The sequence below is a fragment of the Pituophis catenifer genome, unplaced genomic scaffold, assembly GCF_029215685.1.
Source record: "Pituophis catenifer annectens isolate HBS135680 unplaced genomic scaffold, rPitCat1.0.hap2 SCAF_5, whole genome shotgun sequence".
NCBI classification, from domain to species: Eukaryota; Metazoa; Chordata; class Lepidosauria; order Squamata; family Colubridae; genus Pituophis; species Pituophis catenifer.
Window position 1 is genome coordinate 7,024,572 of NW_027256885.1, and position 23,941 is coordinate 7,048,512.

General features: G+C 52.7%; 2 protein-coding genes across 5 annotated transcripts in view; one reads left to right on the forward strand and one right to left on the reverse strand.

The window, feature by feature from the left end:
- The first annotated feature begins 691 nt into the window (after window positions 1-691).
- LOC139317533 (autophagy-related protein 9A-like) lies at window positions 692-18,667 on the forward strand. Of its 2 annotated transcripts, none has more exons than XM_070944605.1 (15): window positions 692-754; window positions 1,987-2,201; window positions 2,298-2,341; window positions 8,355-8,419; window positions 8,970-9,152; window positions 10,564-10,705; window positions 13,296-14,044; window positions 15,069-15,222; window positions 15,522-15,701; window positions 15,967-16,206; window positions 16,289-16,482; window positions 16,773-16,878; window positions 16,989-17,043; window positions 17,376-17,511; window positions 18,221-18,667. In XM_070944605.1, the coding sequence occupies exons 2-14, from the start codon at window positions 2,099-2,101 to the stop codon at window positions 17,477-17,479; spliced, it is 2,319 nt and encodes a 772-aa protein (XP_070800706.1). In that variant the 5' UTR covers window positions 692-754; window positions 1,987-2,098; the 3' UTR covers window positions 17,480-17,511; window positions 18,221-18,667. The 2 variants fall into 2 exon arrangements, with proteins under 2 accessions (XP_070800706.1, XP_070800707.1); XM_070944606.1 differs by having other exon boundaries at window positions 16,776-16,878.
- A 1,982-nt stretch (window positions 18,668-20,649) lies between these two features.
- Window positions 20,650-23,941, reverse strand: part of NOS3 (nitric oxide synthase 3) — a 48,234-nt gene continuing 44,942 nt past the window's right edge. For 2 of the 3 annotated variants that reach the window (XM_070944603.1, XM_070944604.1), the window contains exons 24-26: window positions 21,351-21,482; window positions 20,946-21,140; window positions 20,650-20,830 (exon numbers count right to left, since the gene is read on the reverse strand). In XM_070944603.1, coding sequence (XP_070800704.1) covers window positions 20,705-20,830; window positions 20,946-21,140; window positions 21,351-21,482 — 453 coding nt within the window. In that variant the 3' untranslated portion in view covers window positions 20,650-20,704. Of the gene's footprint in view, window positions 20,831-20,945; window positions 21,141-21,350; window positions 21,500-23,941 lie in introns of all 3 variants that reach the window. The other variant, XM_070944602.1, reaches the window with a different exon arrangement.

Genomic DNA, 23,941 nt, shown 5'->3' on the forward strand with positions numbered 1-23,941 from the left:
AACCGTCGCCGCCGCCCACAATGCCCCGCGCGGAGAGGAGGGGGCGTGGCTGAACCGCGCGGGACGAACAGCCGCGCAGGCGCAGAGCTTCGAGGCGCGCGTGGAGGCGGCGATGGCTCCGCGCAGGCGCGAGGCGAAGCGCTCGAGAGGCTGCCCGCGCATGCGCAATGACAGTCGTTGAAGCGCGGCTCCGCCCTCGGGAGGCGACCTCTACAGGCGCAATAAGAGTCTCCAAGGCGGGGCCGCACTACTCCGCTTTACTAAGGGGCCCGCGCAAGCGCAATAAGAGTCAGGCTAGTTCATGCAGGCTCGGGTGAGAGGAGACGACCTGCGCAGGCGCAATAAGAATCAGTGAGGTTGGTCCACGCCGGCTCCGCCCCCTGGAGGCGATTTAGGCAGGCAAAACAAAAGTTGGTCTACGACGGTTCCACCCTCGGGAGGCGATCTGCGCACGCGCAATAAAAAGTAAATGGGGTCCTGGCCGGCTCCGCCTACAGAAGTCGATCTGCGCAGACGCACTAAGAATTCGTGAAGCTAGTCCACGCCGGCTCCGCCCCCGAGAGCTGTCTGCGCAGGCGCACTAAGCCGGTGAGGCGGGGGCCACGCTACTCCGTGCCAGAAAACGATCAGCGCAGGCGCAGTAATTCGGCTAGCCGTGACCCCGTTGTCTCCACCCCCCGGGAGGCGTGGCCTCGGTACCCGCGGGGTCGGATGCGGATCCGGCCCGGCATGACTCAGGGTCGTTCCTCGCTCGGTGAGCGGCTGCTTTTCCCTCCTCCGGCCCGGGGAGGCTCCGAGGACTGGGCAGGGGGCGTCCCGTTGGCGGGAGAGGGGTTGGCAGCGGCCGGAGAAGGCGTCGTTAGGGGCGTTTCGCGGGATCTGCCGCTGCTCCGCACCTACGCCCGCTGCTTCGGACTTGCGACGCCCCTGAAGGCTGGATCTGGGTGGGGGAGAGGCTGGGAGGGGGTGAGTTCGAGTCCTGCCTTGGGCTGCGTGTGTGGGGGAGGCTGAGGCAGGCTCTGTCTTGCCGGCCAGCCCACCTCGCAGGGTTGTTGTTGGGGGGGCGGGAAAGGGGAGGAGGGAGGAAGAGAGCGGGGTTGGGCATCTTGAGTGGCTAGCAAGTAGTGAAGGTTTAAAAAAATGGAGAAAGGAGACTGGGCAGCCTCCTCGTGCAAGGAGGTTGGGCTAGATGACCTCCTGGATCCCTTCCAATTATTCTGTTATTCTGTAAGTGTCTCCAGTTTGAGCCAAGGGTTGGACTGTATGACCTTCAAGTTCCCTTCCAACCCTGTAATTCGGTCAGGGTCTCCTCTTGGATCAGGGGTTGGACTAGATGACCTCCGAGGTCCCTTCCAGCTCTGTCATTCTGTAAGGGTCTCCTGCTTGAGGCGGGGGTTGGACTAGAAGACCTCTGAAGTCCGTTCGGTTCTTCTATGATTCCGTAAATGCCTCCTGCTTCATCGGGTTCATCGGACTAGAAGACCTCCCAAGACCCCTTCCAACTCTGATTCTATAAGGGTTTTTCTGCTTGAGCAGGTGGTTGGGCTAGATGACCTCCGAGGTCTTCCAATTCTGTCAGTCTTATCATTCTGTAACAGTCTCCTTCCTGAGCAGGGGGCTGGACTAGATGACCTCCAAGGTCCCTTCCGTTATTCTATAAGGGTTTCCTGCTTGAGCACAGGGCTGGACTAGATGACTTCCGAGCTCCCTTCAACTCTGTCCTTGCATGTTCTAACCTGATGGGGTGGCACCGACTTCTCCCCAGGCTCCCTGTTGACCGGACTTTGGGGGGGGCAGGAAATGCCTTCTGCGCACAGTCTCAATGGGGGGGGTCATCTTGCTGCAGGTGTGTGTGTGCGTGTCCTTTTGTGTGGCGGTCCTCTTTCTGGCTGAGAAGATCCCAGTTGTCGAATTCCATTTTTTTGTACAGGGATTTTGTCCGCTCTCGGTTGCGTGCGTTGTGACTGTGTGCTTTTTTTGTTGCAGAGTGGCCGGCGATTTGAGGGCGAGGACAGCTGCCCCGCTAGCCCGGAGCTCTCCAGTGGAGGGGCTCTGTTTTTGTGTGTGGTTGTGTGTACCTCTTTGTGTGCCCGGCCCCATGGCGGGCAGCCAGGAGCTCTTGGGGGAATACCATCCCTTGCCAGCTTACGAAGATGAGGATGATGAAGAGCTGCTGGTCCACGTGACGGAGGGGCTGAAAGGTACCCTGGGATTTTGGGGAGGGGGCTGTGTGGAGGAGTGGCGGGGCATGTGGGGAGACCTTGAACCCCAATTTTTTTTCCTCCCCCCACCCACAGATTCCTGGCACCACATCAAGAACCTGGATAACTTCTTCACCAAAATATCCTTGGGAAAAATCCCCCCACCCTCACCCATGGGAAAAAAAGCCCCTTCCTCCAGCTCAACGTTACAGCCGGTCCTTGGCTTAACAACCGTCAGATGTTTCTTAAGGGAATGGGCCGCCATCCCCAAGGGAAGCCCTCCCGTCGTCCGGCTGGTCACCCAGTGGGTTGAGCAAACCTGGTTTGGTCGATCGACTTGACCACAGGAGTGGGGATGATGTGAGCCCAGCACACGATGACCGTGCCGACTAGGAGTCGGTTGCCGTGAGCGGCCAGATTTGGATCACCGGGGGGGGGGACTGCGGCGGTCATAAGGATGAAAAATGGTCGTCGGTCAGAGGCTTCAGGGCCGTTGGAATGGTCACTAAATGAACTGTTGTAAGTCAAGGACAGTCTGTTTAGTGACCGAAGTTACTAAAAAAGTGACTGAGGACCATTTTTCACACTTAACAACCGTCGCAGCATCCTGACGGTCATGGGATCAAAGCTCGGACCCTTGGCGAGCGACTCGTAGTTATGACGATTGCTGTGTGTCGCAAAAATCACTTAATGTCCTTTTGCCACCTTCACAAACAAACTCACTGGGGAAGCCAGATTCGCTTAACGACCGTGTTGCTAACTTAACGACCGCAGAGATTCATTTAACAAAGAGGGCAAGAAAGGGAAAGGGTGGCACAACTCACTTAACGACCGAGGTAAGCAAGGCTGTTAAAGGAGGCAGTTCTCACTTAATAAACTCACTTAACGACCGGGGCAAGCAAGGTCGCAAAACGGGTACAACTCACTTAACAAACTCACTGACCAAGGTAAGCAAGGTCGTTAAAGGAGGCAATTCTCAACAAACTCACTTAATGACCGAGGTAAGCAAGGTCGTTAAAGGAGGCAGTTTTCACTTAACAAGCTCACTTAACGACTAGAGCAAGCAAGGTCGTTAAATGAGGCCGTTCTCATTTAACAGACTCACTTAATGACCGGGACAAGCGAGGTCATAAAAGGAGGCGCAAGTTGCTTAACTGGGGGTGCGCACGCGCTGTCTCCGAGCAATTGCGCACTCCGGCCCCCAATGCGTGACTCGTGTCCTGGGCTGTGTAGAGCCTCAGGCCCAGGGTCCGCGGCTGATGTTGTGTAATGCCAGGTCGGTGGTTAATAAAGCCCCCCTCATTTGTGATCTTATTTTGGAGGGGGGTGCGGACCTGGCAGGTATTACGAAGACCTGGTTGGGCCAAGAGGGGGGGTCCCCCTCGTCGAGATGTGCCCGCCAGGTTTCCGTGCATTTCGTCAGCCAAGGGCCCAGGGGAGGGGTGGGGGAGTGGCGGTGATTATTAGGGAAGGTCTTTGTCCGAGGGAGACCACTGTTCCTCAGATAGCCGGATGTGAGTCCCTTTGTGTGAAGTGGGGCCGTGGGGTGCAGATGGGTTTGCTGACTACGTACCTGGCTCCCTGCCACGTGGCAGCGACCCTGCCCAAGCTACTCGACGTCATTGCCGGGGTGGCGGTTGATACCCCCAGACTTATTGTCATGGGGGATTTCAACCTTCCATCCGCGGGTGAGGCGTCAGAGGTGGCTTGGGAGTTCATGGCTTCCATGACGGCCATGGACCTGACCCAGTTAGTTCAAGGCCCCACTCACATAGGGGGACACACTCTGGACTTGATTTTTGTCTCTGGTCAGTGGTTGAATGATCTTGGTAGAGGGGACCTAGATATCAAACCCTTGTCATGGACAGATCATTCACTTCTTCAATTAGACTTTCCTACCGCCTGCCCCCGCCGCAGGGAGACGGAACCGACCAGATGGTTCCGTCCCAGGCGCCTGATGGATCCCGAAAGGTTCCTGACGGAGCTTGGGCCGTTTCCTGAGACTAACACACGACTCGACTGAAGAGCTGGTGGCCCCCTGGGAAAGGGCGGCCGCTGGAGCTTTGGACTGCGTCGTGCCTTTCCGGCCTCTGACCCGATGCCGATCTCAATTGGCTCCTTGGTTCTCTTGAGGAGCTGAGAGAGATGAAGCGTCGGAAAAGACGCCTAGAGAGCATTTGGAGGACTAGTCAATCCGATTCCGACCGGACACAGGTGAGGTCTTATACAGTCAGGTCCATAAATATTGGGACATCGACACAATTCTAACATCTTTGGCTCTATACACCACCACAATGGAGTTGGAATGAAACAAACACAATGTGCATTAACTGCAGACTGTCAGCTTTAATTTGAGGGTATGTACATCCAACTCAAATGAACGGTGTAGGACTTACAGCAGTTTGTATATGTGCCTCCCACTTGTTAAGGGACCAAAAGTAATGGGACAATTGGCTTCTCAGCTGTTCCATGGCCAGGTGTGTGATATTCCCTCATTACCCCAATTACAATGTGCAGATAAAAGGCCCAGAGTTCATTTCAAGTGTGCTATTTGAATTTGGAATCTGTTGCTGTCAACTCTCAAGATGAGATCCAAAGAGCTGTCACTATCAGTGAAGCAAGCCATCATTAGGCTGAAGAAACAAAACAAACCCATCAGAGAGATAGCAAGAACATTAGGCATGGCCAAAACAACTGTTTGAAACATTCTCAAAAAGAAGGAATGCACCAGTGAGCTCAGCAACACCAAAAGACCTGGGAGACCACGGAAAACAAGTGTGGTGGATGACCGAAGAATTCTTTCCCTGGTGAAGAAAACACCATTCACAACAGTTGGGCAGATCAAGAACACTCTCCAGGAGGTAGGTGTATGTGTGTCAAAGTCAACAATCAAGAGAAGACTTCACCAGAGTGAATACAGAGGGTTCACCACAAAATGTAAACCATTGGTGAGCCTCAAAAACAGGAAGGCCAGATTAGAGTTTGCCAAACAACATCTAACAAAGCCTTCACAGTTCTGGAACAAGATCCTATGGACAGATAAGACCAAGATCAACTTGTACCAGAGTGATGGGAAGAGAAGAGTATGGATAAGGAAAGGAATTGCTCATGATCCTAAGCATACCACCTCATCCGTGAAGCATGGTGGTGGTAGTGTCATGGTGTGGGCATGTATGGCTGCCAATGGAACTGGTTCTCTTGTATTTATTGATGATGTGATTGCTGACAAAAGCAGCAGGATGAATTCTGAAGTGTTTCGGGCAATATTATCTGCTCACATTCAGCCAAATGCTGCAGAACTCATTGGACGGCGCTTCACAGTGCAGATGGACAATGACCCAAAGCATACTGCAAAAGCAACCAAAGAGTTTTTGAACGGACAGAAGTGGAATGTTATGCAATGGCCAAGTCAATCACCTGACCTGAATCCCATTGAGCATGCATTTCACTTGCTGAAGACAAAACTGAAGGGAAAATGCTCCAAGAACAAGCAGGAACTGAAGACAGTTGCAGTAGAGGCCTGGCAGAGCATCACCAGGAATGAAACTCAGCGTCTGGTGATGTCTATGTGTTCCAGACTTCAGGCTGTGATTGACTGCAAAGGATTTGCAACCAAGTATTAAGAAGGGAAAGTTTGATTTATGATTATTATTCTGTCCCATTACTTTTGGTCCCTTAACAAGTGGGAGGCACATATGCAAACTGCTGTAAGTCCTACACCGTTCACCTGAGTTGGATGTACATACCCTCAAATTAAAGCTGACAGTCTGCAGTTAACGCACATTGTGTTTGTTTCATTCCAACTCCATTGTGGTGGTGTATAGAGCCAAAGATGTTAGAATTGTGTCGATGTCCCAATATTTATGGACCTGACTATATCAAGACCTACCTAGTGGCGATAAAAGTGGCAAAATCTAACCATTTTTCCGCTCTTATCGCATCTGCAGAGAACCGCCCAGCCACCCTGTTTAGGGTGACCCACTCCCTTCTTCGAGGGGGAGTGCGGGAAGATCCCTTGCAGGGTCGTGCTGAGGATTTTGTGCAATTCCTGCACGATAAAGTCGCTCGGATTCGGGATGGCTTGGACTCCGATTGGATGAGTCCACGGGAGGAGACCAGGGCAGGTCTTGAGAATGTTATCTGGGAGGAGTTTGATCCTGTGACTCCCGAGGATGTGGACAGGGTTCTGGGTAAAATTAGTGCCGCCACGTGTTTATTGGACCCGTGTCCCTCCTGGTTGGTACTAGCCTCCCGGGAGGTTACACGAGGCTGGCTCCAGGGGATTATAAGTGCTTCTCTGAGTGAGGGTGCCTTTCCTGCCGCCTTGAAAGAGGCGGTGGTGAGGCCCCTCCTCAAGAAGCCTTCCCTGGACCTGGCTGAATTAGCCAACTATCGTCCAGTCTCCAACCTTCGTTTTGTGGCCAAGGTTGTTGAGAGCGTGGTGGCACGACAACTTCCCCGGCACCTGGATGAAGCTGTCTATCTAGACCCGTACCAGTCGGGCTTCAGGCAGGGGTACAGCACAGAAACGGCATTGGTCGCGTTGGTGGATGATCTCTGGAGGGCTCGGGACAGGGGTTGCTCCTCTGTCCTAGTCCTATTAGATCTCTCAGCGGCTTTTGATACCATCGACCATGGTATGCTGCAGCGATTGAGGGGGTTAGGAATAGGGGGCACCGTTCTGCGGTGGTTCTCCTCCTTCCTCTCCGACCGCTCGCAGTTTGTGTTGGCAGGGGGACAGAGGTCGACCTCGAGGCGTCTCGCATGGGGAGTGCCGCAAGGGTCGGTCCTCTCGCCCCTCCTGTTCAACATTTATGTGAAGCCGCTGGGTGAGATCATCCGTGGTTTTGGGGTGAAGTGTCATCTGTACACTGATGATACTCAGCTGTACATCTCCACCCCAGACCACCCCAACGATGCCCTTGATGTGATGTCTCGCTGCCTGGAGGCCGTGCGGGTCTGGATGGGGGGGAACAGGCTCAGACTCAACCCCTCCAAGACCGAGTGGCTGTGGCTTCCGGCGCCCCAATATAGTCAGCAGGTGCCATCGCTGACTATTGGGGGTGAATCTTTGCCCCCCACGGAGAGGGCTCGCAATCTGGGTGTCGTCCTGGACGCACGGCTGTCTTTAGAAGAGCATATGACAGCCGTGGCCAGGGGGCCCTTTTATCGGGTTCGCCTGATTCGCCAGTTGCAGCCCTTTCTGGACCGGGACGCCCTGCGCATGGTCACTCATGCCCTTGTTACTTCCCGTCTGGACTACTGTAATGCTCTCTACATGGGGCTCCCCTTGAAGAGCACTCGGAGGCTCCAACTGGTCCAGAATGCGGCCGTGCGGGTGGTTATGGACGCAACTTGTTGTGCCCACGTGACACCCCTCCTGCGCGAGCTGCACTGGCTCCCAGTGGTCTTCCGGGTGCGATTCAAGGTGTTGGTCACCACCTTTAAAGCGCTCCATGGCATAGGACCCGGGTACCTTCGAGACCGTCTTCTGCCACCAATAGCCTCCCACCGACCAGTTCGCTCCCACAGAGAGGGTCTCCTCCGGGTGCCATCGGCCAAGTTATGTCGGCTGGCGACACCCAGGGGGAGGGCCTTCTCTGTGGGAGCCCCAGCCCTGTGGAACGAACTGCCCCCGGAAATACGTAAGATCTCCGACCTCCGGGTGTTTCGCTGCGCACTGAAGACCCTGTTCCGCCAGGCCGGGCTATCAACATAATAGTTTTAAATTGGGGTATTTAAATTTCTAGGGTTTTAAATTTGAGCCAAATCTATTTAATTATTTTACATTTTAATCGCTGTTTTGTCTTGTGTTTTTAAATAGGCTGTACACCGCCCTGAGTCCTTCGGGAGAAGGGCGGTATAGAAATAAAATTATTATTATTATTATTATTATTATTATTATTATTATTATTATTATTCAGTGTCTTGTTTAGCAATGCAAATTTGGGGCTGGATTACGGTCATAAATCGAAGACCACCCGTCCAGGGAGGCTGGCTGAACCCCACAGGCGTGGAATCTGTCTTAAGCTTCCCTGAAGTGTCTGTCGCTGTGCATGTCAACCCCCCCTCTCTCCCCCACCTCCGTGGGTCATACGGTGGGACGCATCCTGTAGCCAACATGGTTATATTTTTCCTTGACGGCATCTCCACATCTATCACTTCCACCAGAGGAACGGCTTCGGCTGCATGATGCTTTCCGACGTCTTTGAGCTGGTGTAAGGGCTCCGACCGGGTGCCGTCCGTCCCCACTCCTCCCCCCCCGATTCCCTCCGGGTGTGGGGCAGCCAGAAAGAGGGCTGGCCTTTAGGGGGGTGGGGGAGTTGTGCTCCCTTCCTGTGTGGTGGGCCTTCGCTCCTTTGGCAAAATGGGCATCCTGGGGCAGGATATAGAATGTAGAATTCAGAATGGAAGAGAACAATAGAATAATAATAACAATGGAACAGGGAATAGAATGCAGAATTGTAGAACAGAAATAGAACGGAGCAGAAGAGTATTTGGAATAGAATAGAGCTCAATAGAACAGAATTCACAGTAGAGTTGGAAGGTCTTCTAGTTGAACCCAGCAGGAGACCCTCTGCCATGCCAGACAAGGGACCCTCCTTCAAAGCCTCCAGTAATGGAGCACCCACAACTTCTCAGAGTGGGGGGGGCGTTTCCCCAAGCCCTCCCTCTCATCCCCAGCCACCCTCCTGTCTGCCCCCATGCTTCACCGCTTGGCCGGCTGCCCTGACCCAACAGCCGCCCCACCCCCACCCCTCTCCCCAGGCAGTTCCTGTTTGTGGCGACTTTCTCCACCTTCCTGCTCTTCTGTGTGGAATACGACATCCTCTTCGCCAACCAGCCCGTCAATCACACCCACCCCGGCGCAGGAGGAAGGGGTTTTGCGCCTGACCGCGGCAAGGTGACGCTGCCGGATGCCATCCTGCCGGCTGCCCAGTGTGCCGAGAGGTGAGTAGCCACCGGCAGAGCAAGGCTCCGGGCTGAATTTGGCAGATGCACTCGGTTCTTTAACAGGAGCCGAAACAGGCATCGTGTTGGGCCATCGGTGCAGGAAGCCGAGCCGGGCATCGCTCATATCTCCGGGTGGGACGAGGGTCTTGTTTTCGGGGGCACTGAGCAAAAGGGGACAAAAGACACTTTGTCCCACCTCCCCTCCCTGCCGCCTTTGGAACCCCTGTCAGCTTGGCACAAGCCCTTTCTGGCTTATCGGCGAAGATAGACTACCTCGGCACGAGAAGTCTCGCCTATTACGGCTTGCTGATCTCACTGGGGGGGGGGAGCCAAGCAGTCGACAGGGAAGCCGGATTGACTTAACAGACGGGTGACTCATTTATCAGCCGCAGGAAGTCACTCAACGGCGGGGGCAAGGAAGGGGAAATGGGATGCAACTCACTTGAAATGAAATGTCTCATTTAACGGCAGAAAGGTGGGGCTCAGTTGTCGTAAATCGAGGATTGTAGAAATAGCTTCCCTGTGCTATCCATGGGGTACCAAAAATGTCATGGGGGTGCTGGTGAGCCGGGGGGGGGGGAGAGGCAGATACTTCAGAGACCTGCCCTCGGCTCAGTTTAGAAACGTTTATTTAGAAATAGTCCTCGGTTTAACAACCATTCCTTTAGTGACCGCACAAAGTCACTAATACGAACTGGTTGCCGAGCGCCCAAATGTAAATCAGGTGACCTGCAGTTGCATGGAAGACAGGGACTTATGACCCCATTTCATGCTTACAACCACTGCAGGTCACCTGATTTACATTTGGGCGCTCGGCAACCAGTTCGTATTTCGGACGGTCGTGACATGCGACCCTTTCCCAACCCCCCCCCCCCCCCCGATGAGCCAAGGGCCAAAACCTGGATCCGCTTAATGACCGGGTTCCTAATTTTAAAGTGGTGGGGATCCACTTAACAAAGAAAAATAAGGCGGCCAAAGGAACTTGGCCAATGTCTTGGTGAACTGAAGGAATTCCAGGCTCCGCAGCAGTTGGACGTCAAGGACGGCCTGTATTTGTTCAACAGCTAGTTTAGAAACCGGAGCAGCTGTTGCTGGGCAAGAGCCTTGAGCTGCTGTCTCCAAGGCTGCTGTTCGACAGGTGCAGAGTGAGCCTCCCCCCCGCCCCCAAAATATCTGCAGCCCAGCTGTCAGAGAGAGAACGTGACACTCCCCGCCTGTTGATCCTGGGACCGGTCCAAGCCGCCGTCAGCGACCACTCAGCTCTTTCCGCGTATCTGGGGCTGTTCCTAGAAGACGTCTGTTTGTTTGTTTGTTTGTTTGTTTGTGTGCAACCGGAGAGGCCTTGCACAACCAACGGCTGAACCTGTTGCTTCCTCTCCCCCCTCCCCCCCCCACTTCTTCCCCCCAGGATCCAGGCCAATAGTGGTATCATTTTCCTGCTAGTCATGGCTGCCACTTTCTGGCTCTACCGTTTGGTGAAAGTCCTTTGCAGCCTGTTTAGCTACTGGGAGATCCGGTCCTTTTACACTAAAGCACTCAAGATCCCCTCGGTAAGTGTGGGGGGGTGGGGGGTTATACCATTTCAGACCAGTAGCTGTCCATTCTCTTCTTAAAAACCTCCAGTGATGAAGCACCCACAACTTCCAGTGGCACGCAGTTTCACTGGTTAATCATCCTCACTGTTAGGAAGTTTCTCCTTCATTCCCGATTGCTTCGCTTCTCAGTTTTCATCTGTTGTTTCTTGTTCTGCCTTTTGTTGCTTTGGAAAATATGTTGACCCCGTCTTCTATGACTTGGCCCCTCAAATACTGGAAGGCTGCTATCATGTCCTCCCTAGTCCTTCTTTTCTCTAGACTGGCCATCCCTAAATCCTGCAACCGTTCTTCATATGTTTTGGTCTCCAGGCCTTCAAACCTCTTAGTTGCTCTTCTCTGCACTTTTTCCAAAGTCTCAACATTTTTTTGTAACATGGTGACCAAAACTGGATGCGGTATTCCAGGTGTGGCCTTACTAAGGCTTTACAAAGAGGTACCAATCAGTGGTGGGATCCTCCCAGCTTAACCGTTTCAGGGATCGCACACGTGTGTGCACAGTTTGAACAAATCTTCACTTCCGGGTTTCTTTGGAGGAGTAACACAGCTGATTTGTGCAGCGATCAGTTCTGCCACACGAATCAGCTGTGGAGATAAAGGTAGGAAAATAGTGGGGGCGGGCAGGTGGGCCCAGCTAATTGTCGGAGCTACCGGTTCGCCCAAACCAGTCTGAACCTGTAGAATCCCACCACTGGTACCAATCCTTCCCGTATTTTTGATTCTGTGCGTTCGTTTATAGAACGAAGGATTCTATTAGCTTTTTTCACCTGCTGCCGCACACGGCTGTCTCATCTTTTAGGGATCGTCCACTAGGACTCCAAGGTCCCTCTCACCGTTACTGTTTTTGAGCCAGGTTTCACCTATTCTATGCTTGTCCCTTTGGTTTTTCCTGCCTAGGTGTAAAACCTGGCTTTTCTCCACTTTAAAATCCATGTTTTTGGATAGGGCACTGGGTTCAAGTCTGTTGAGATCTTTTTGGATCCTGAGCTTGTCTTCGGGGTTGTTAGCTATTCCTGCCAGCTTAGTGTCATCTGCAAATTTGATGAGTTCCCCTTCTATTCCCTCATCTGAGTCATTGATGAAGATATTGAAGAGTCCTGGGCCTAAGATGGAACCTTGTGGTACCCCACTGCTTACTTACCTCCATGTGGATGTCGTGCCATTAAGTACTATTCATTGAGTATGATTTGTCAGCCAGTTACAACTCCATCTAGTGGTGATGCTTTCTATCTAATATTTTTCTAGTTTTCCAAGAAGTACATTGTGGTCTACTCTGTTGAATGCCTTAGTGAAGTTTTAAGTACCATGTTTCCTTGAAAATAAGACCCGGTCTTATTTTCTTTTGGGCCCCAAAATAAGCACTAGGGCTTCTTTTTGGGGAAACACAATTTCAGGGTGATCAACCCGGCTGGGTGCCCCTCCTCCCCACCCCGGTGCGCACACAAGAACTGGCAAGCGCGCAGGGACAGACAGTATCCAGCGACAGCTGCAGCCCACCAGTCCCTTGGCGCACTCTGGGGCTGCACAGAGCGGGAGGCGCAGAGTGGAAGGCAGGTGATCCCGATGGGCGGAGCGGAAGGTAGGCAATCCCAACACGCGCGAGCTGCACACAAATTGAGAGCTGAGAAAAAGCCTAGCTGCTCAGGCCCACCGCTGTTCGGCTTTCCTGTGACTTGTGCGCTGTGCGTCAGGATTGCCTGCCTCCCACCCTGCACCTCTGCCTTTGCTGCTGCTGCTGCTGCTGCTGCTGCTGCTGCGTGAAGACAAATGTCCCGTGGGCAGCTGCCGCTCCAGACCACCTGCCGTTCAGCTTTCCTGTTGCCTACGGGCACGTCCGGATCGCCTGCCTCCCCCTGCCTCTGCTTCCGCCTGCTACTTGCACAGATACTCAACTCACCTGTGCTGTGCGTGCTACAGTTGCTGCCAGACACTGTCTGTCCCCGAGCGCTCGCCACCTCCTATACTGGCCATGCTCACTCCCCTTCACTCGGGCTTATTTTTGGGGTAGGACGTCTTTTCAAGGAAACACGGTATACTACATCTACGGCATTTCACTGGTCTACTAATTTAGTCACATTTTCAAAGAATGAAATAAGATTGGTTTGCCATGATCTGATTTTAACAAACTCACGCTGGCTTCTAGTACAATTAGATTGTTTTCTACTCTGTCGAATGCCTTACTGAAGTCTACTACATCCACGGCATTTTGCTGGTCTACTAATTTAGTCACTTTGAAAGATGGAAATAAGATTGGTTTGCCGTGATCTTTAACAAACCTGTGCTGGCTAGTAGATGTAACTTTATTTGTTTCTAGACGTTTGTAGATCTGATTTTTGATTATCTTTTTCAAGGATCTTCCCAGGTATTGATGTTAGGCTGATCAGTCTGTAGTTTCCTAGGTCTGTTTGTTATTTTTTCCTTTTTAGAAGGAAAATTTAAAACATATATATATATATATATATATATATATATATATATATATATATATATATATATATATATATATATATATTCCTGCCATCTTAGTTGCAAATCCCTCCCTTCGCAGGAGCAGCTGTGCAACTGCAGCTGGCACGAGGTGCAGGCCCTGCTGATCTCGCTGCAACGGGAACAGCAGCTCTGCGTCCACCGGCGGGAGCTGACCGAACTGGACATCCACCACCGGATCCTACGCTTCAAGAACTACCTGGTGGCCATGGTCAACAAGTCCCTGCTCCCCATCCGCTTCCAGCTGCCCCTGCTGGGCCAGGGAGTCTTCCTGACCCAGGGTCTCAAGTACAACCTGGAGCTGCTACTGTTCTGGGGACCAGGGTCACTATTCCAGGGCAAGTGGAACCTCCAGCCTCAGTACAAGCGCGCTGGGGCCCGGCTGGAGCTGGCCCGCCAGCTGGAGCGCAGCCTGCTGCTCCTCGGAGTTGCCAATTTGTTGCTGTGTCCCTTCATTCTGGTCTGGCAGGGTCTCTACGCCTTCTTCAGCTACACTGAGGCGCTGAAGCGGGAGCCTGGGAGCCTCGGTGCCCGGCGTTGGTCGCTTTACAGCCGGCTCTACCTCCGCCACTTCAACGAGCTGGACCACGAGCTGCAGGCCCGGCTGAGCCGCGGCTACAAGCCGGCGTCCAAGTACATGAACTCCTTCGCCAACCCGCTGCTGGCCGTAGTGGCCCGGAACGTCGGCTTCTTCGCTGGCTCCCTCCTGGCCGTGTTGATCGCTCTGACTGTCTATGACGAGGATGTGCTTACCGTCCAACATATCCTGACCGCCATCACACTGCTGGGACTGGTGGTCACACTGGCCAGGTGAGAGGAGGGAAGGGGGGGCTGGAAGAAGATAAGGGGTCCGTCTGCTGCTGCCCAGTTTGGGGATGGGGGTTGGGGGTTTCCTCGCAGGGCTGGACTGAAAAGGGAGCTGGGGGGGGCCTCCGATAGTTTCTGAAGTGGCTGAGTTTGGGGTCTTCGGAGAAGTGCTGGTTTATAGGTCCGGAGTCAGGGCCCTCCCTCCTTTTCCTTCCTCCCTCCTTTTCCTTCCTCCCTCCTGTCTTTCCTAACTCTTTCCTTCCTTCCTTCCTTCCTTCCTTCCTTCCTTCCTTCCTTCCTTTCTTTCGTCCTTCCTCAGCTTCTGTCCTCGCTCCCTCCCTCCCTCCCTCTCTTTCTTTCCTTCCTTCCTTCCTATCTCCTTTCATCCTTCCTCACCTTCCTTCTTCCCTCCCCTCCCCTCCCTCTCTCCCTCCCTATTTCCTTCCTCCCTCTACCTTTCTCCTGTTCCTCCCTTTCTTTCCTTCCTCCCTCCCTTCCTATCCCCTTTCCTTCCTCCCTCCTGCCCTCCATCCCTTACTTGCTCCCTTTCTTCCTATCTCTTTCTTTCCTCCCCTTCTTTCCTTTCCTTCCTTTCTCCCTCCCCTTCCTCCCTCCCTATCTCCTTCGTCCCTCCTTCCCCAGCTCCTTCTGGGCAGCCGCTGTGCCGCTCACTTGGCCTAGAAGACCCTCCAACCAGGAGGTTCCCCAGGACGCATCTTGAACCCCTGGCTAAGGTCTGGCTTTGTCCCAAGTCAGATACCTTCCTTATCTCACCTCTGGTGCCCCTCCAGACCTGGGCAGAGGGGAGATGGGCAGGGCCCCGTGGGGGTGAGGAAGACACACACACACACACACACACACACACACACACACACCCTGCCAAAAGCTGGAAAAATGTGCCAGCCGCCCTACAAGTAGCTTGTGACGGGACGCCGATGCAGACGGGGCCTCGGGACCAAGCAACGTTGCTCCCAGGGCAGTGATTTGGGAGCCGTGTGGGGCTGATGGTTCCTCTCCCCTTCGGCAGGGCCTTCATCCCGGACGAGCACCTGGTGTGGTGCCCGGAGCAGCTACTCCAGTGTGTGTTGGCCCACATCCACTACATCCCTGACCACTGGCAAGGCAACGCTCACAAGTCAGAGACCCGCGAGGAGCTGGCCCAGCTCTTCCAGTACAAGGCGGTGAGTGGCCTACGGGAGGGGAAAGCACTTTGGAACTCCCCCACCTACTTATTTCGGATTCTCTCCCCCTCCCTCCGTGATCCTCAGAACTTCTGTCCTCCCTCCATGTTCCTCAGATCTTCTCTCCCTCCATGTTCCTCAGGTCTTCTCTCCCTCCATGTTCCTCAGGTCTTCTCTCCCTCCGTGATCCTCAGAACTTCTGTCCTCCCTCCATGTTTCTCAGGTCTCCTCCCTCCATGTTCCTCAGGTCTCCTCCTTCCATGATCCTCAGATCTTCTCTCCCCCTCTGTAATCCTCAGGTTTTCATCCTGGAGGAGCTGCTCAGTCCCATCGTGACCCCCTTCCTCCTCATCTTCGCCCTGCGGGCTAAAGCCCTGGAAATAGTGGACTTTTTCCGAAATTTCTCAGTGGAGGTGGTGGGTGTGGGAGACATCTGCTCTTTTGCCCAGCTGGACATCCGTAACCACGGCAACCCCCAGGTGAGTGGAGGGTGGGGTTGCCTCCAAGTGTCATCTGAAGGTCCCTTTCAACGCTGTCATTCTGTAAGGGTCTCCTGCTTGAGCAGGAAGATGGACTAGAAGACCTCCAAGGTCCCATCCAGCTCTCTTCCCTTTACTTCTCTCTCTCCTTCTTTTCTCCTCTTTCCTCTTCTCTTTTTTTTTCTTTTCTTTCCTCTCTTTTTTTCTTTCTTTTCTCTTTCCTCTCCTTTCTTCTTTCTCTTCTCTTTTCTCTTTCTCCCACCAGTGGCTGTCACAGGGCCGGACCGAGGCGTCCGTCTACCAGCAGGCCGAGAACGGCAAGACGGAACTCTCCCTGGTCCACTTTGCCATCGCCAACCCACACTGGCAGCCCCCGCCTGAAAGCTCCCTCTTCATCGGGCACCTGAAGGAGAAAGTGCAGCAGGACGCCTCCCATGCCCAGCGCCTCCTGGCCGAGGGACCCTTGGCAGCCTCCCTGCTCTCCGACGAGGGTCCAGGCCCCGTGGTGAGCCCAGGGCAGCTGTGACCAGCATGGGGTGGGAGCTGATAAACCTGAGTGCCTCTGGCTAAACATCTTTCCATTGCAGCCGGATGCCCTCCTGGCTAGCATCCTGACCCACCCGGTCCTCGCAGAGCGTCGGCTGGTTACTCAGCCCGGCAGCATAGCCAGCGTGACGGCTAGCATCTTGGCCTCCCTGTCTTCTTCCCAGCCATCCCGGCACAGGAGCCGTCCTGGGGAGGCCTCGGTCTGCAACAGCCAGAGCCTCCTTTTGGAGAACAGGTAGCCCATTACAGAAGGGAGGGGCAGTTGGGTGGGGTTTCCCAATCACTTTACCACTTCTGGACTTCAACTCCCAGAATTCCTCAGGCAGCCATGCTAAGGAATTCTGGGAGTTGAAGTCTGCAATGCTTCCATAGCTGATTAGGGAATTCTGGGAGTTGAAGTCCATCATGCTTGCACGGCTGGCTGAAGAATTCTAGGGGAGGGGAGGGGGCCTGGAAGAGAGAGCTCAGCCCTTCCCCATCTGTGCTTTAAGGGGGAGACTGACTCTGTTTTGCCCCCTTCCCCAGCAGCACTGCCCCCTCTGCCCCACGCCCGGCTCCTCTCAGCCGCTCGGTTCTGCTCTCCGAGTTGGCGTCGGCTGAGATGAGTCTGCACGCCCTCTACATGCACGAGGTGAGTGGCTTGCGTCTCTGTCCCCAGAGACCGGGGAGGGGAGCTGGCTGAGATACCCCCCTCCCCACCATCTTTAACCACCCTCCCTTCTCTCTGCTCGCCCATCCTAGCTTCACCAGCAACAAGAAGCCGCCCGTCTCGCTCTGCAGCCTTCAACACAAACAGGTCAGAGCCTGGAGGGCAGGACTGTACCACTTGTGGCCCCTCTGCTCCCCCAAAAATGGGGATGGGTGGGCAGGAAACAGCTGGGCCACCACTGTCACCCGGCATGCCTTTCCGGGTGCCTCTGCTCTCCCCTCCCAAGATTCAAACCCCTCCATGTACAGTAGCTGTGTCCGCGATAGTTGTGTCCGTGAGGCGCATCCTGTGTCATGGGGCGGGAACTCTTCCATCGCCCAGGAAACAGACGGAGTCCTTAGCCCAGGATAATGCCGGGCTAAGGACCCCGCCTGTGTAGCGGAAGAGGTATGCAAGTCGTGCCCTCTTTATCGGTGCAGCATCCCCTCGGCGTCTCTTCGATTCACGCAGCCAGGACCGCTCGCTAGAAGTTTGGGAAGAGGAGTCGGACGAGACGCAGGAGCAGCAGCCGGAGAAGAGCTAGCAGAACCGCCACTCGCTCCTTCCTTCCTCTGTGTAGGTGTCTCTTCCCTCCCTGCTCTGGGGCAGGATACACAGCCTCCACCACACACCCCCCCCCGACCTCTTGGTTCCTGTTGGCTGTCCAGGCTCCTGTCCCGGGATGGGCCTCCCCCTTGTGGAGGATTTGGGGAGCAGCTGATAAGCATGGAGTAGGGATTCCTAATCCCCAGTCCACGGACCAGAGTCAGTCTGTAGCTCATTGGCAACCGTTCCACGGCTCGTTGGGAACCAGTCTGCAGCTCATTGGGAACCAGTCCATGAGTCATTGGGAACTAGTCCACAGCTTCTTAGAAGGTCCACAGCTCATTAGGAACTGGTCCGTGGCTTGTTGGAAACCGGTCTGTGGCTCATTGGAAGGTGGTCCGCGATGCATTGGGAACCAGTCGGTGACCAATAGGGAACCGCTCTGCGGCTCTTTGGGAACTAGTCCACAGCTTGTTGGAACTGGTCCACGGCTCGTTGGAAACCAGTCTGTGGCCTATTTGGGAACCAGTCCGCGCATGGGTTGGGTGAGCACCCGAAGCTCCATTTAGGCATGCGTGGGATTAGGCTGCATGTGTGAAAACCATCCCCCATCGCCGCCACTGCCGGTCCACAGAGCTGGAAAGGTTGGGGGCCACTGGTGGGGGTGGCGGGGACACAGGGAGGAAGCTCCTGAGATCTCTCTGCCCCACCGACCCAAGTCCTTCCTTTCATCTTGCAGGTTTCTGGAAGGTTGGCACTGCCATGGACAGCTTGCCCGTCCTCCTGCGGGCAGAACATGCTTGGAAGTGGGGTCTCCGGGTGTCTCCCCACTCTGGTGGGGCAGGCATGGATGACAGCCGCCCCTCCTTCGCTGTGGACTTGTGTGTGACAAGCAGCCTCGTCAGCGAGGCTTCCTGGCCCCTCTTCGGGGTGGGGCAGTGTACGCTTCTTAAGGGGGGTGAATAAGCTTTGGGGCTGGTTTGGGCCCCGCACGGTGCTATTTGTATTATGGGGGTCTCTCGGGTCAAGAGAGAAAGGGGTGGGAGAGGCTCTGCTCTCACCCTGTGCTTTCCCCACCCCCTCCCCATCCTCCTGGGCTGACCCACCCTAACCCCTCCTCTCCACCACGCATGCTGTGGTGATCGCATCGCAGGGGAGTTTGGCGGGGGATAATAAATGTTTACAGAAGTGACAAAGGGCCCTGTTGCTCTCTCTGGAAGCGGGAGGAAGCGGGGGCACAGAAATCCCCTATTTTTGTCCTTTGGGGAGGGGTCCCTCCTGATGCCAGGTTGGCAGGCAGACTGCTGAGTGACGGCAATAGGCTGCCACCCTTGGTTGGTAGGAAAAGGACGGAGGCAATGGGCTCGGTGGTGCCATTGCGGTGAGACGTTTTGGTTGGTACAACTTGGATACCGGGATTGCTGAGTGGATTGGGGAGGGGGTCTATATCCCCTCTCCATCCTGCAGAGGGGAAAGGAAGGATCTGTTCCCCTTGAAGCCGCCGAGATCCTTCCTGCCATACATTTCTTCCTGAAGTGCCTCCGGGAGAAAGCCAGGGTCAGCTCTATCAACCTCCCACCATCCCTGGTTTCTTCCCCAGTGGATTAACTAGTCATAAAAGCAGGAAACTGACTCAGATAACAGTCAGAGGCAATTGACCACAATCGAGGGCAAAATTTCTGTTGCTGAGTGAAACGTTTGGGAAGGGAGTGTTGACCACTTTCCTGGCCACAGTTGTTAAGTGAATCATTGTGTTTGTGAAGCTAGTCACACGGTCGTTAAACAAATCTGGCTTGCCTCTTGACATTGCTGGTCAAACGGTCGCCAAAGGGGACCCCGGGACACGGCGACCGTCGTAAATACGAACCAGTTGCTGAGCGTCTGAATTTCGATCACCTGACCATGGGGATGCCGCAACAGTCGTAAGTGTGGGAAACGGTTCGAAGTCTTTTTTTTTATGCTGTTGGAACTTTGAATGGTCGCTAAATGAACCATTGTAAGTCTACCTGTACCATACAACAGTGATGGCTAACTTATCGCACGTGTGCCCACACCCATAATGCAATGCCCCCCACACATGCCCCATCCCCCTGCGCATGCCAGAAACCCTCCAGAGTCCGGAAACAGGCCGTTCCAGTAGGTCTGTTTTTTGCCCTCCCAGAGCCTCCGCGCGAGCCCTGTACTTACCTGGCATCTAAAATGGGCCACGTGGAGATTCCTGGGAGGGGCAGGGCAGCGTGGGAATGTGTGCATCTCCCGCATGTACGGCAGAGACCCAAAAATTAGCTGGCTGGCAGGAGGCGCATGCACATGCATGGTGGAGCTGACCTAGGGCGACGGCCCGCAGAAATGGCTCTGCGTCCCACCTGTGGCACGTGTGCCATAGGTTCGCCATCACGGCCATAGGAGGAAAACTCCAATGGCCAGCCTGTTGAGATGGTTGCAAAATGGGTCACCCATGACACCAACCTGATTTTATTATCTATTTTGGGGCGGACAATAAATGAATCAGTTGGAGAGGTGCGGTGGCCTAGAGGTGGAGCTCTCGCTCACAATCAGGAGGCTGTGAGTTTGATCCTAGGTAGAGGCAGGTATTTTTCTCTAGGCACCCTGAGAATGTATCTGCTGAACAAAACTCCACGTTGGCAACAGGAAGGGCATCCGGCCATTAAAACTTACTAGCTCCATTCAGTTGCCTAGACTCCACCCTGCAAGAGATTATGGGGTCGTTAAAAGGAGATGATGATGATGAATAAATGAATCAGTTGTTCACTATGAGGCAGTTTAACCAAAATGACGGACATTCACGCCAATTTGTGGTAAAACCATAAATACGAGCGATTGTGGGATGCTGCAAATAGCATCCAAAATGTGGTCCTGTAATCATGGGGAGGGGTGAGGCAGCCACCAAACGTTCAGAACTGCATCATAAGTGGCTGCCAAGAAAGTCCATAGTCACTAAGCAATTGGTCGTAAGTCAAGGACTCCCTGTATAGTTGGTAGCAATTGTGGTGGAGAGGGACCCTGGGCACCAGGTACAGATTTGTGGTCCCCAAAGTTCCCACATGGAAAATGAGATGGTTTTGCCAGCCTCTTCCCAAGAAGTATACTGGTCATCCTACCATACAAACACACCAGGAAGGAAGAATGGCTGCAAAGGTGGCCACGCAAGGTCTTTAATGGGGGGTCCTGAGAAAAAAGGGGACATAAGGCACTGAGGGGCTCAGAGTTCCGTCACGAGGCAGCTTTTCCGACCCTGCTTGGAGAAGGAGAGACTTCGGATGCGTGACGCCACTTCCTGCGTGCAGAAGGTCAGGCCAAAGATGTCCTCGTGGTAGTGGTTTTGGTCCTGGGAGGGGTTGCAAAACAGACACAAATTGGCCCCTGAGAAAGCGGAGCCCCACACACACATGGTAGGGCTGAGCCACAGCTGTCCCCTGCCCATTGCATCCTGCCCGGCGTACCCGGAGTTCGCTGATGGCATCGCCTGCCTCGACCAACGACATCCTCCCTTCCTGCACCAGGATCTGTTGGATGGTCTGCAGGACCCCCGTGGCTATGGTGACATCCCCGCAAACGTAGACGTGGCCCTCGCGCTGGCTCAGGATTTCAAAAACGTGGTCAGCCAGGTGCAGCCGCAGTAGGTCCTGTACGTAGGTCTGGGGGTGGCAGATAAAGAGTGAGTGGAGGACTTGCTCTCTGCTTGGCGGCCGCCCTGTTGGGGTGTAGACCCTCTTCCTGGCACCAGAGGGTCACCTCTGGAGACCACAAGGATAAGTTTTTGTGCCTGCCAATGTAGATTCAGAACGAGCAGAAGCTGCCCTGGGATAAGACGGGTCCTCTGGTGTAGGGAGGTCCCGTTCGGCTACCTTGGGGTAATCTGGGTCCCGTGAGAAGCCAGTGAGGACGCGGCATAGAGCCCCTGTCTCCTGCGCCTCTTGGATCTCCTCGCAGTAGATGTGGTCATGCTGGGAGCTACGGCAGCCAAAGACCAGGGTCATCTCGCTGGTGGACAGGCCTGGAAGCACAACTTAGTCTTCAGTAAGGCATTCAACAGAGCAGACCACGACCTACTTAGTAAACTAGAAAAATGTGGGATGGCATCACCACCAGATGGTGTTGTAATTGGCTGACAAACTGTACTCAACAAGTTGTCCTTGGAGGGAAGTAAGCAGTGGGGTACCAAAAGGCTCCGTCTTAGCCTCGGTCCTCTTCAATATCTTCATAAATGACTTAGATGAAGGAATAAAAGGGGAACTCATCAAATTTGCAGGTGGCACCAAAGCTGGCAGGAATAGCCAACAGTCCAGGAGACAAGCTCAGGATCCAAAAAGATCTCGACAGACTTGAACCCGGTGCCCTATTCAACAAAATGAAATTTAATGTGGAGAAAAGCCAGGTTTTACACCTAGGCTCAGTTTAGGGCAAACCTGGCACAAAACCAGTAACTGGATGAGGGACTTTGGAGTCCTAGCAGACAATCCCTTAAACACGAGCTAGTGGTATGCGGCAGCAGCCGGAAAAGCTTACACACAGTCCTCGGTTGTATAAACAGCCATAGAATCAAAATCACGGGAAGGATTAGTACCGCTTTGTAAAGCCTTAGTAAGACCACACCTGGAATGCTGCATCCAGTTTTGGTCACCACATTTCAAAAAAGATCTTGAAACTTTGGAAAAAGTGCAGAGAAGAGCAACTAAGACCTTTGAAGAACTGTTGCAGGATTTGGGTTTGGCCAGTCTAGAGAAAAGAAGGACTAGGGCGGACATGATAGCAGCCTTCCAGTGTTTGAGGGGCTGCCCCAAAGAGGAGGAGGTCTACTTGTTTTCCAAAGCACCAGAAGGCAGGATAAGAAACAATGGATGGAAACTAACCAAGGAGAGAAGCTACCGGGGATTAAGCAGATACTTCCTCACAATGAGGACAATTGACCAGTGGAACTGCTTGCCACCGGAAGTTGTGAGTGCTTCATCACTGGAGGTTTTTATGAAGAAATTGGACCACCACTTGACTCTCTTTTTCTTTAAAAAAACAAACTTTATTAAATTTAAAAATATTTTAAAAAAAGAGAAAATATACAAATTTTCTCAATCATAAAATTACATTTTCAATCCACAATTACACTAACAAACTAAATACATGTGATTATATAAACACATATATACAAACAGTGACTTATTTACCTATTCTATCTATCTGACGTGCAGTCTTTATTGCTTGAATTTCCCCTAATTCTTATCTTTACCCTTTTTTCCTTTGGTTTATCCACTTATACCATCTATTCCATACTATAAAATATTTTGAGTCTTGTCTTTTAATTCTAGAGTTAATTTATCCATTTCTGCGCATGTATAAATTTTTTGAATTACTTCCTGATCTGTTGGCATACGATCTGTTTTCCACAATTGTGCTAATGCCAGTCAGGCCACCGTAATTATATGTAGTGTTAAATATTTTATGTCTTTTCTAATATTCCTTTTTATCATGCCTAATAAGAAAACTTCTGGTTCTAATTCAATTTCTTGATCTATTATTTCTACTATCCATGTTTTTATTTTTTTCCAATATTTCTTTATTTCTGGGCAAAGCCACCAAACATGGAAAAAAGTACCCTGAGCTTGTTTACATTTCCAACAAACAGGATTTACATTCGGGTACATTTTCGCTAGCCTCAAGGGAGCTAGATACCATCTGTACCACATCTTATAATGGTTCTCCTTATATGCTACCAATTTTGTCATACTATAATTGTTTTCCCATACCCTCTCCCATTCTTCTAACTGTATGTTATGCCCGATGTTCTTTGCCCATGCTATCATCTGTCCTTTAACCAGTTCTTCTGCCAAATCGAATTCTAATAAGTATTTGTAAATTTTTGAAATTAGTTTTCCTTCTTTGGATTCTAATAATTTATCTAATCTGTTTGGTTTTGGGTCTATTCCTCCCTCCTCTTGGTCTTTTCTGTATCTTATTTTTATTTGTGAATAGGGCCACCAGTCTATTAATATTCCTTGTTTGTTGGAATCATCCTGGTGGGCTTCTCATGAGTCCAGATTAGGAAAAAACACAAGGACAGGTGTTTTCTCGGGATGAGAGAGCCCCGAGCTGACTCCGTCACCCTCTTTTATTAGTTATCAAAATACAGCGTCATCAGAAGGCGTTATTATGGCTACACATCTCATATTACATACAAGAGATAGAAAAACATCCATATATTTTCCAATATAAGTTTCACATTCTTACCTATTACAGTAAATCACGTGATTTCTAGGAAAGCGATACTTAAGGTAAAAACAAAACTTAACTCTGGCTATTTGGTGCCAGTTACTACCAGGCGAGAGGCCCATCTCCTCGTCAGAGATTACCTCAGCCCTCAGGAATGTTTCGCAAAGAGATGTCTCTTATCTTTTCAAATACAGTCTATGTTAAAAACAAAGAGAGAACAAAATAGGGCCCTTCA

What these genes read in the sequence shown, in the direction of transcription:
- LOC139317533 (XM_070944605.1), top strand. Translation starts at nt 2,099, where the DNA reads ATGGCGGGCAGCCAGGAGCTCTTGGGGGAATACCATCCCTTGCCAGCT. An exon ending in AAGCACTCAAGATCCCCTCG is followed by an intron (nt 10,706 to 13,295) that starts GTAAGTGTGGGG and finishes CTCCCTTCGCAG; the next exon opens with GAGCAGCTGTGCAACTGCAG. An exon ending in GTAACCACGGCAACCCCCAG is followed by an intron (nt 15,702 to 15,966) that starts GTGAGTGGAGGG and finishes TTCTCCCACCAG; the next exon opens with TGGCTGTCACAGGGCCGGAC.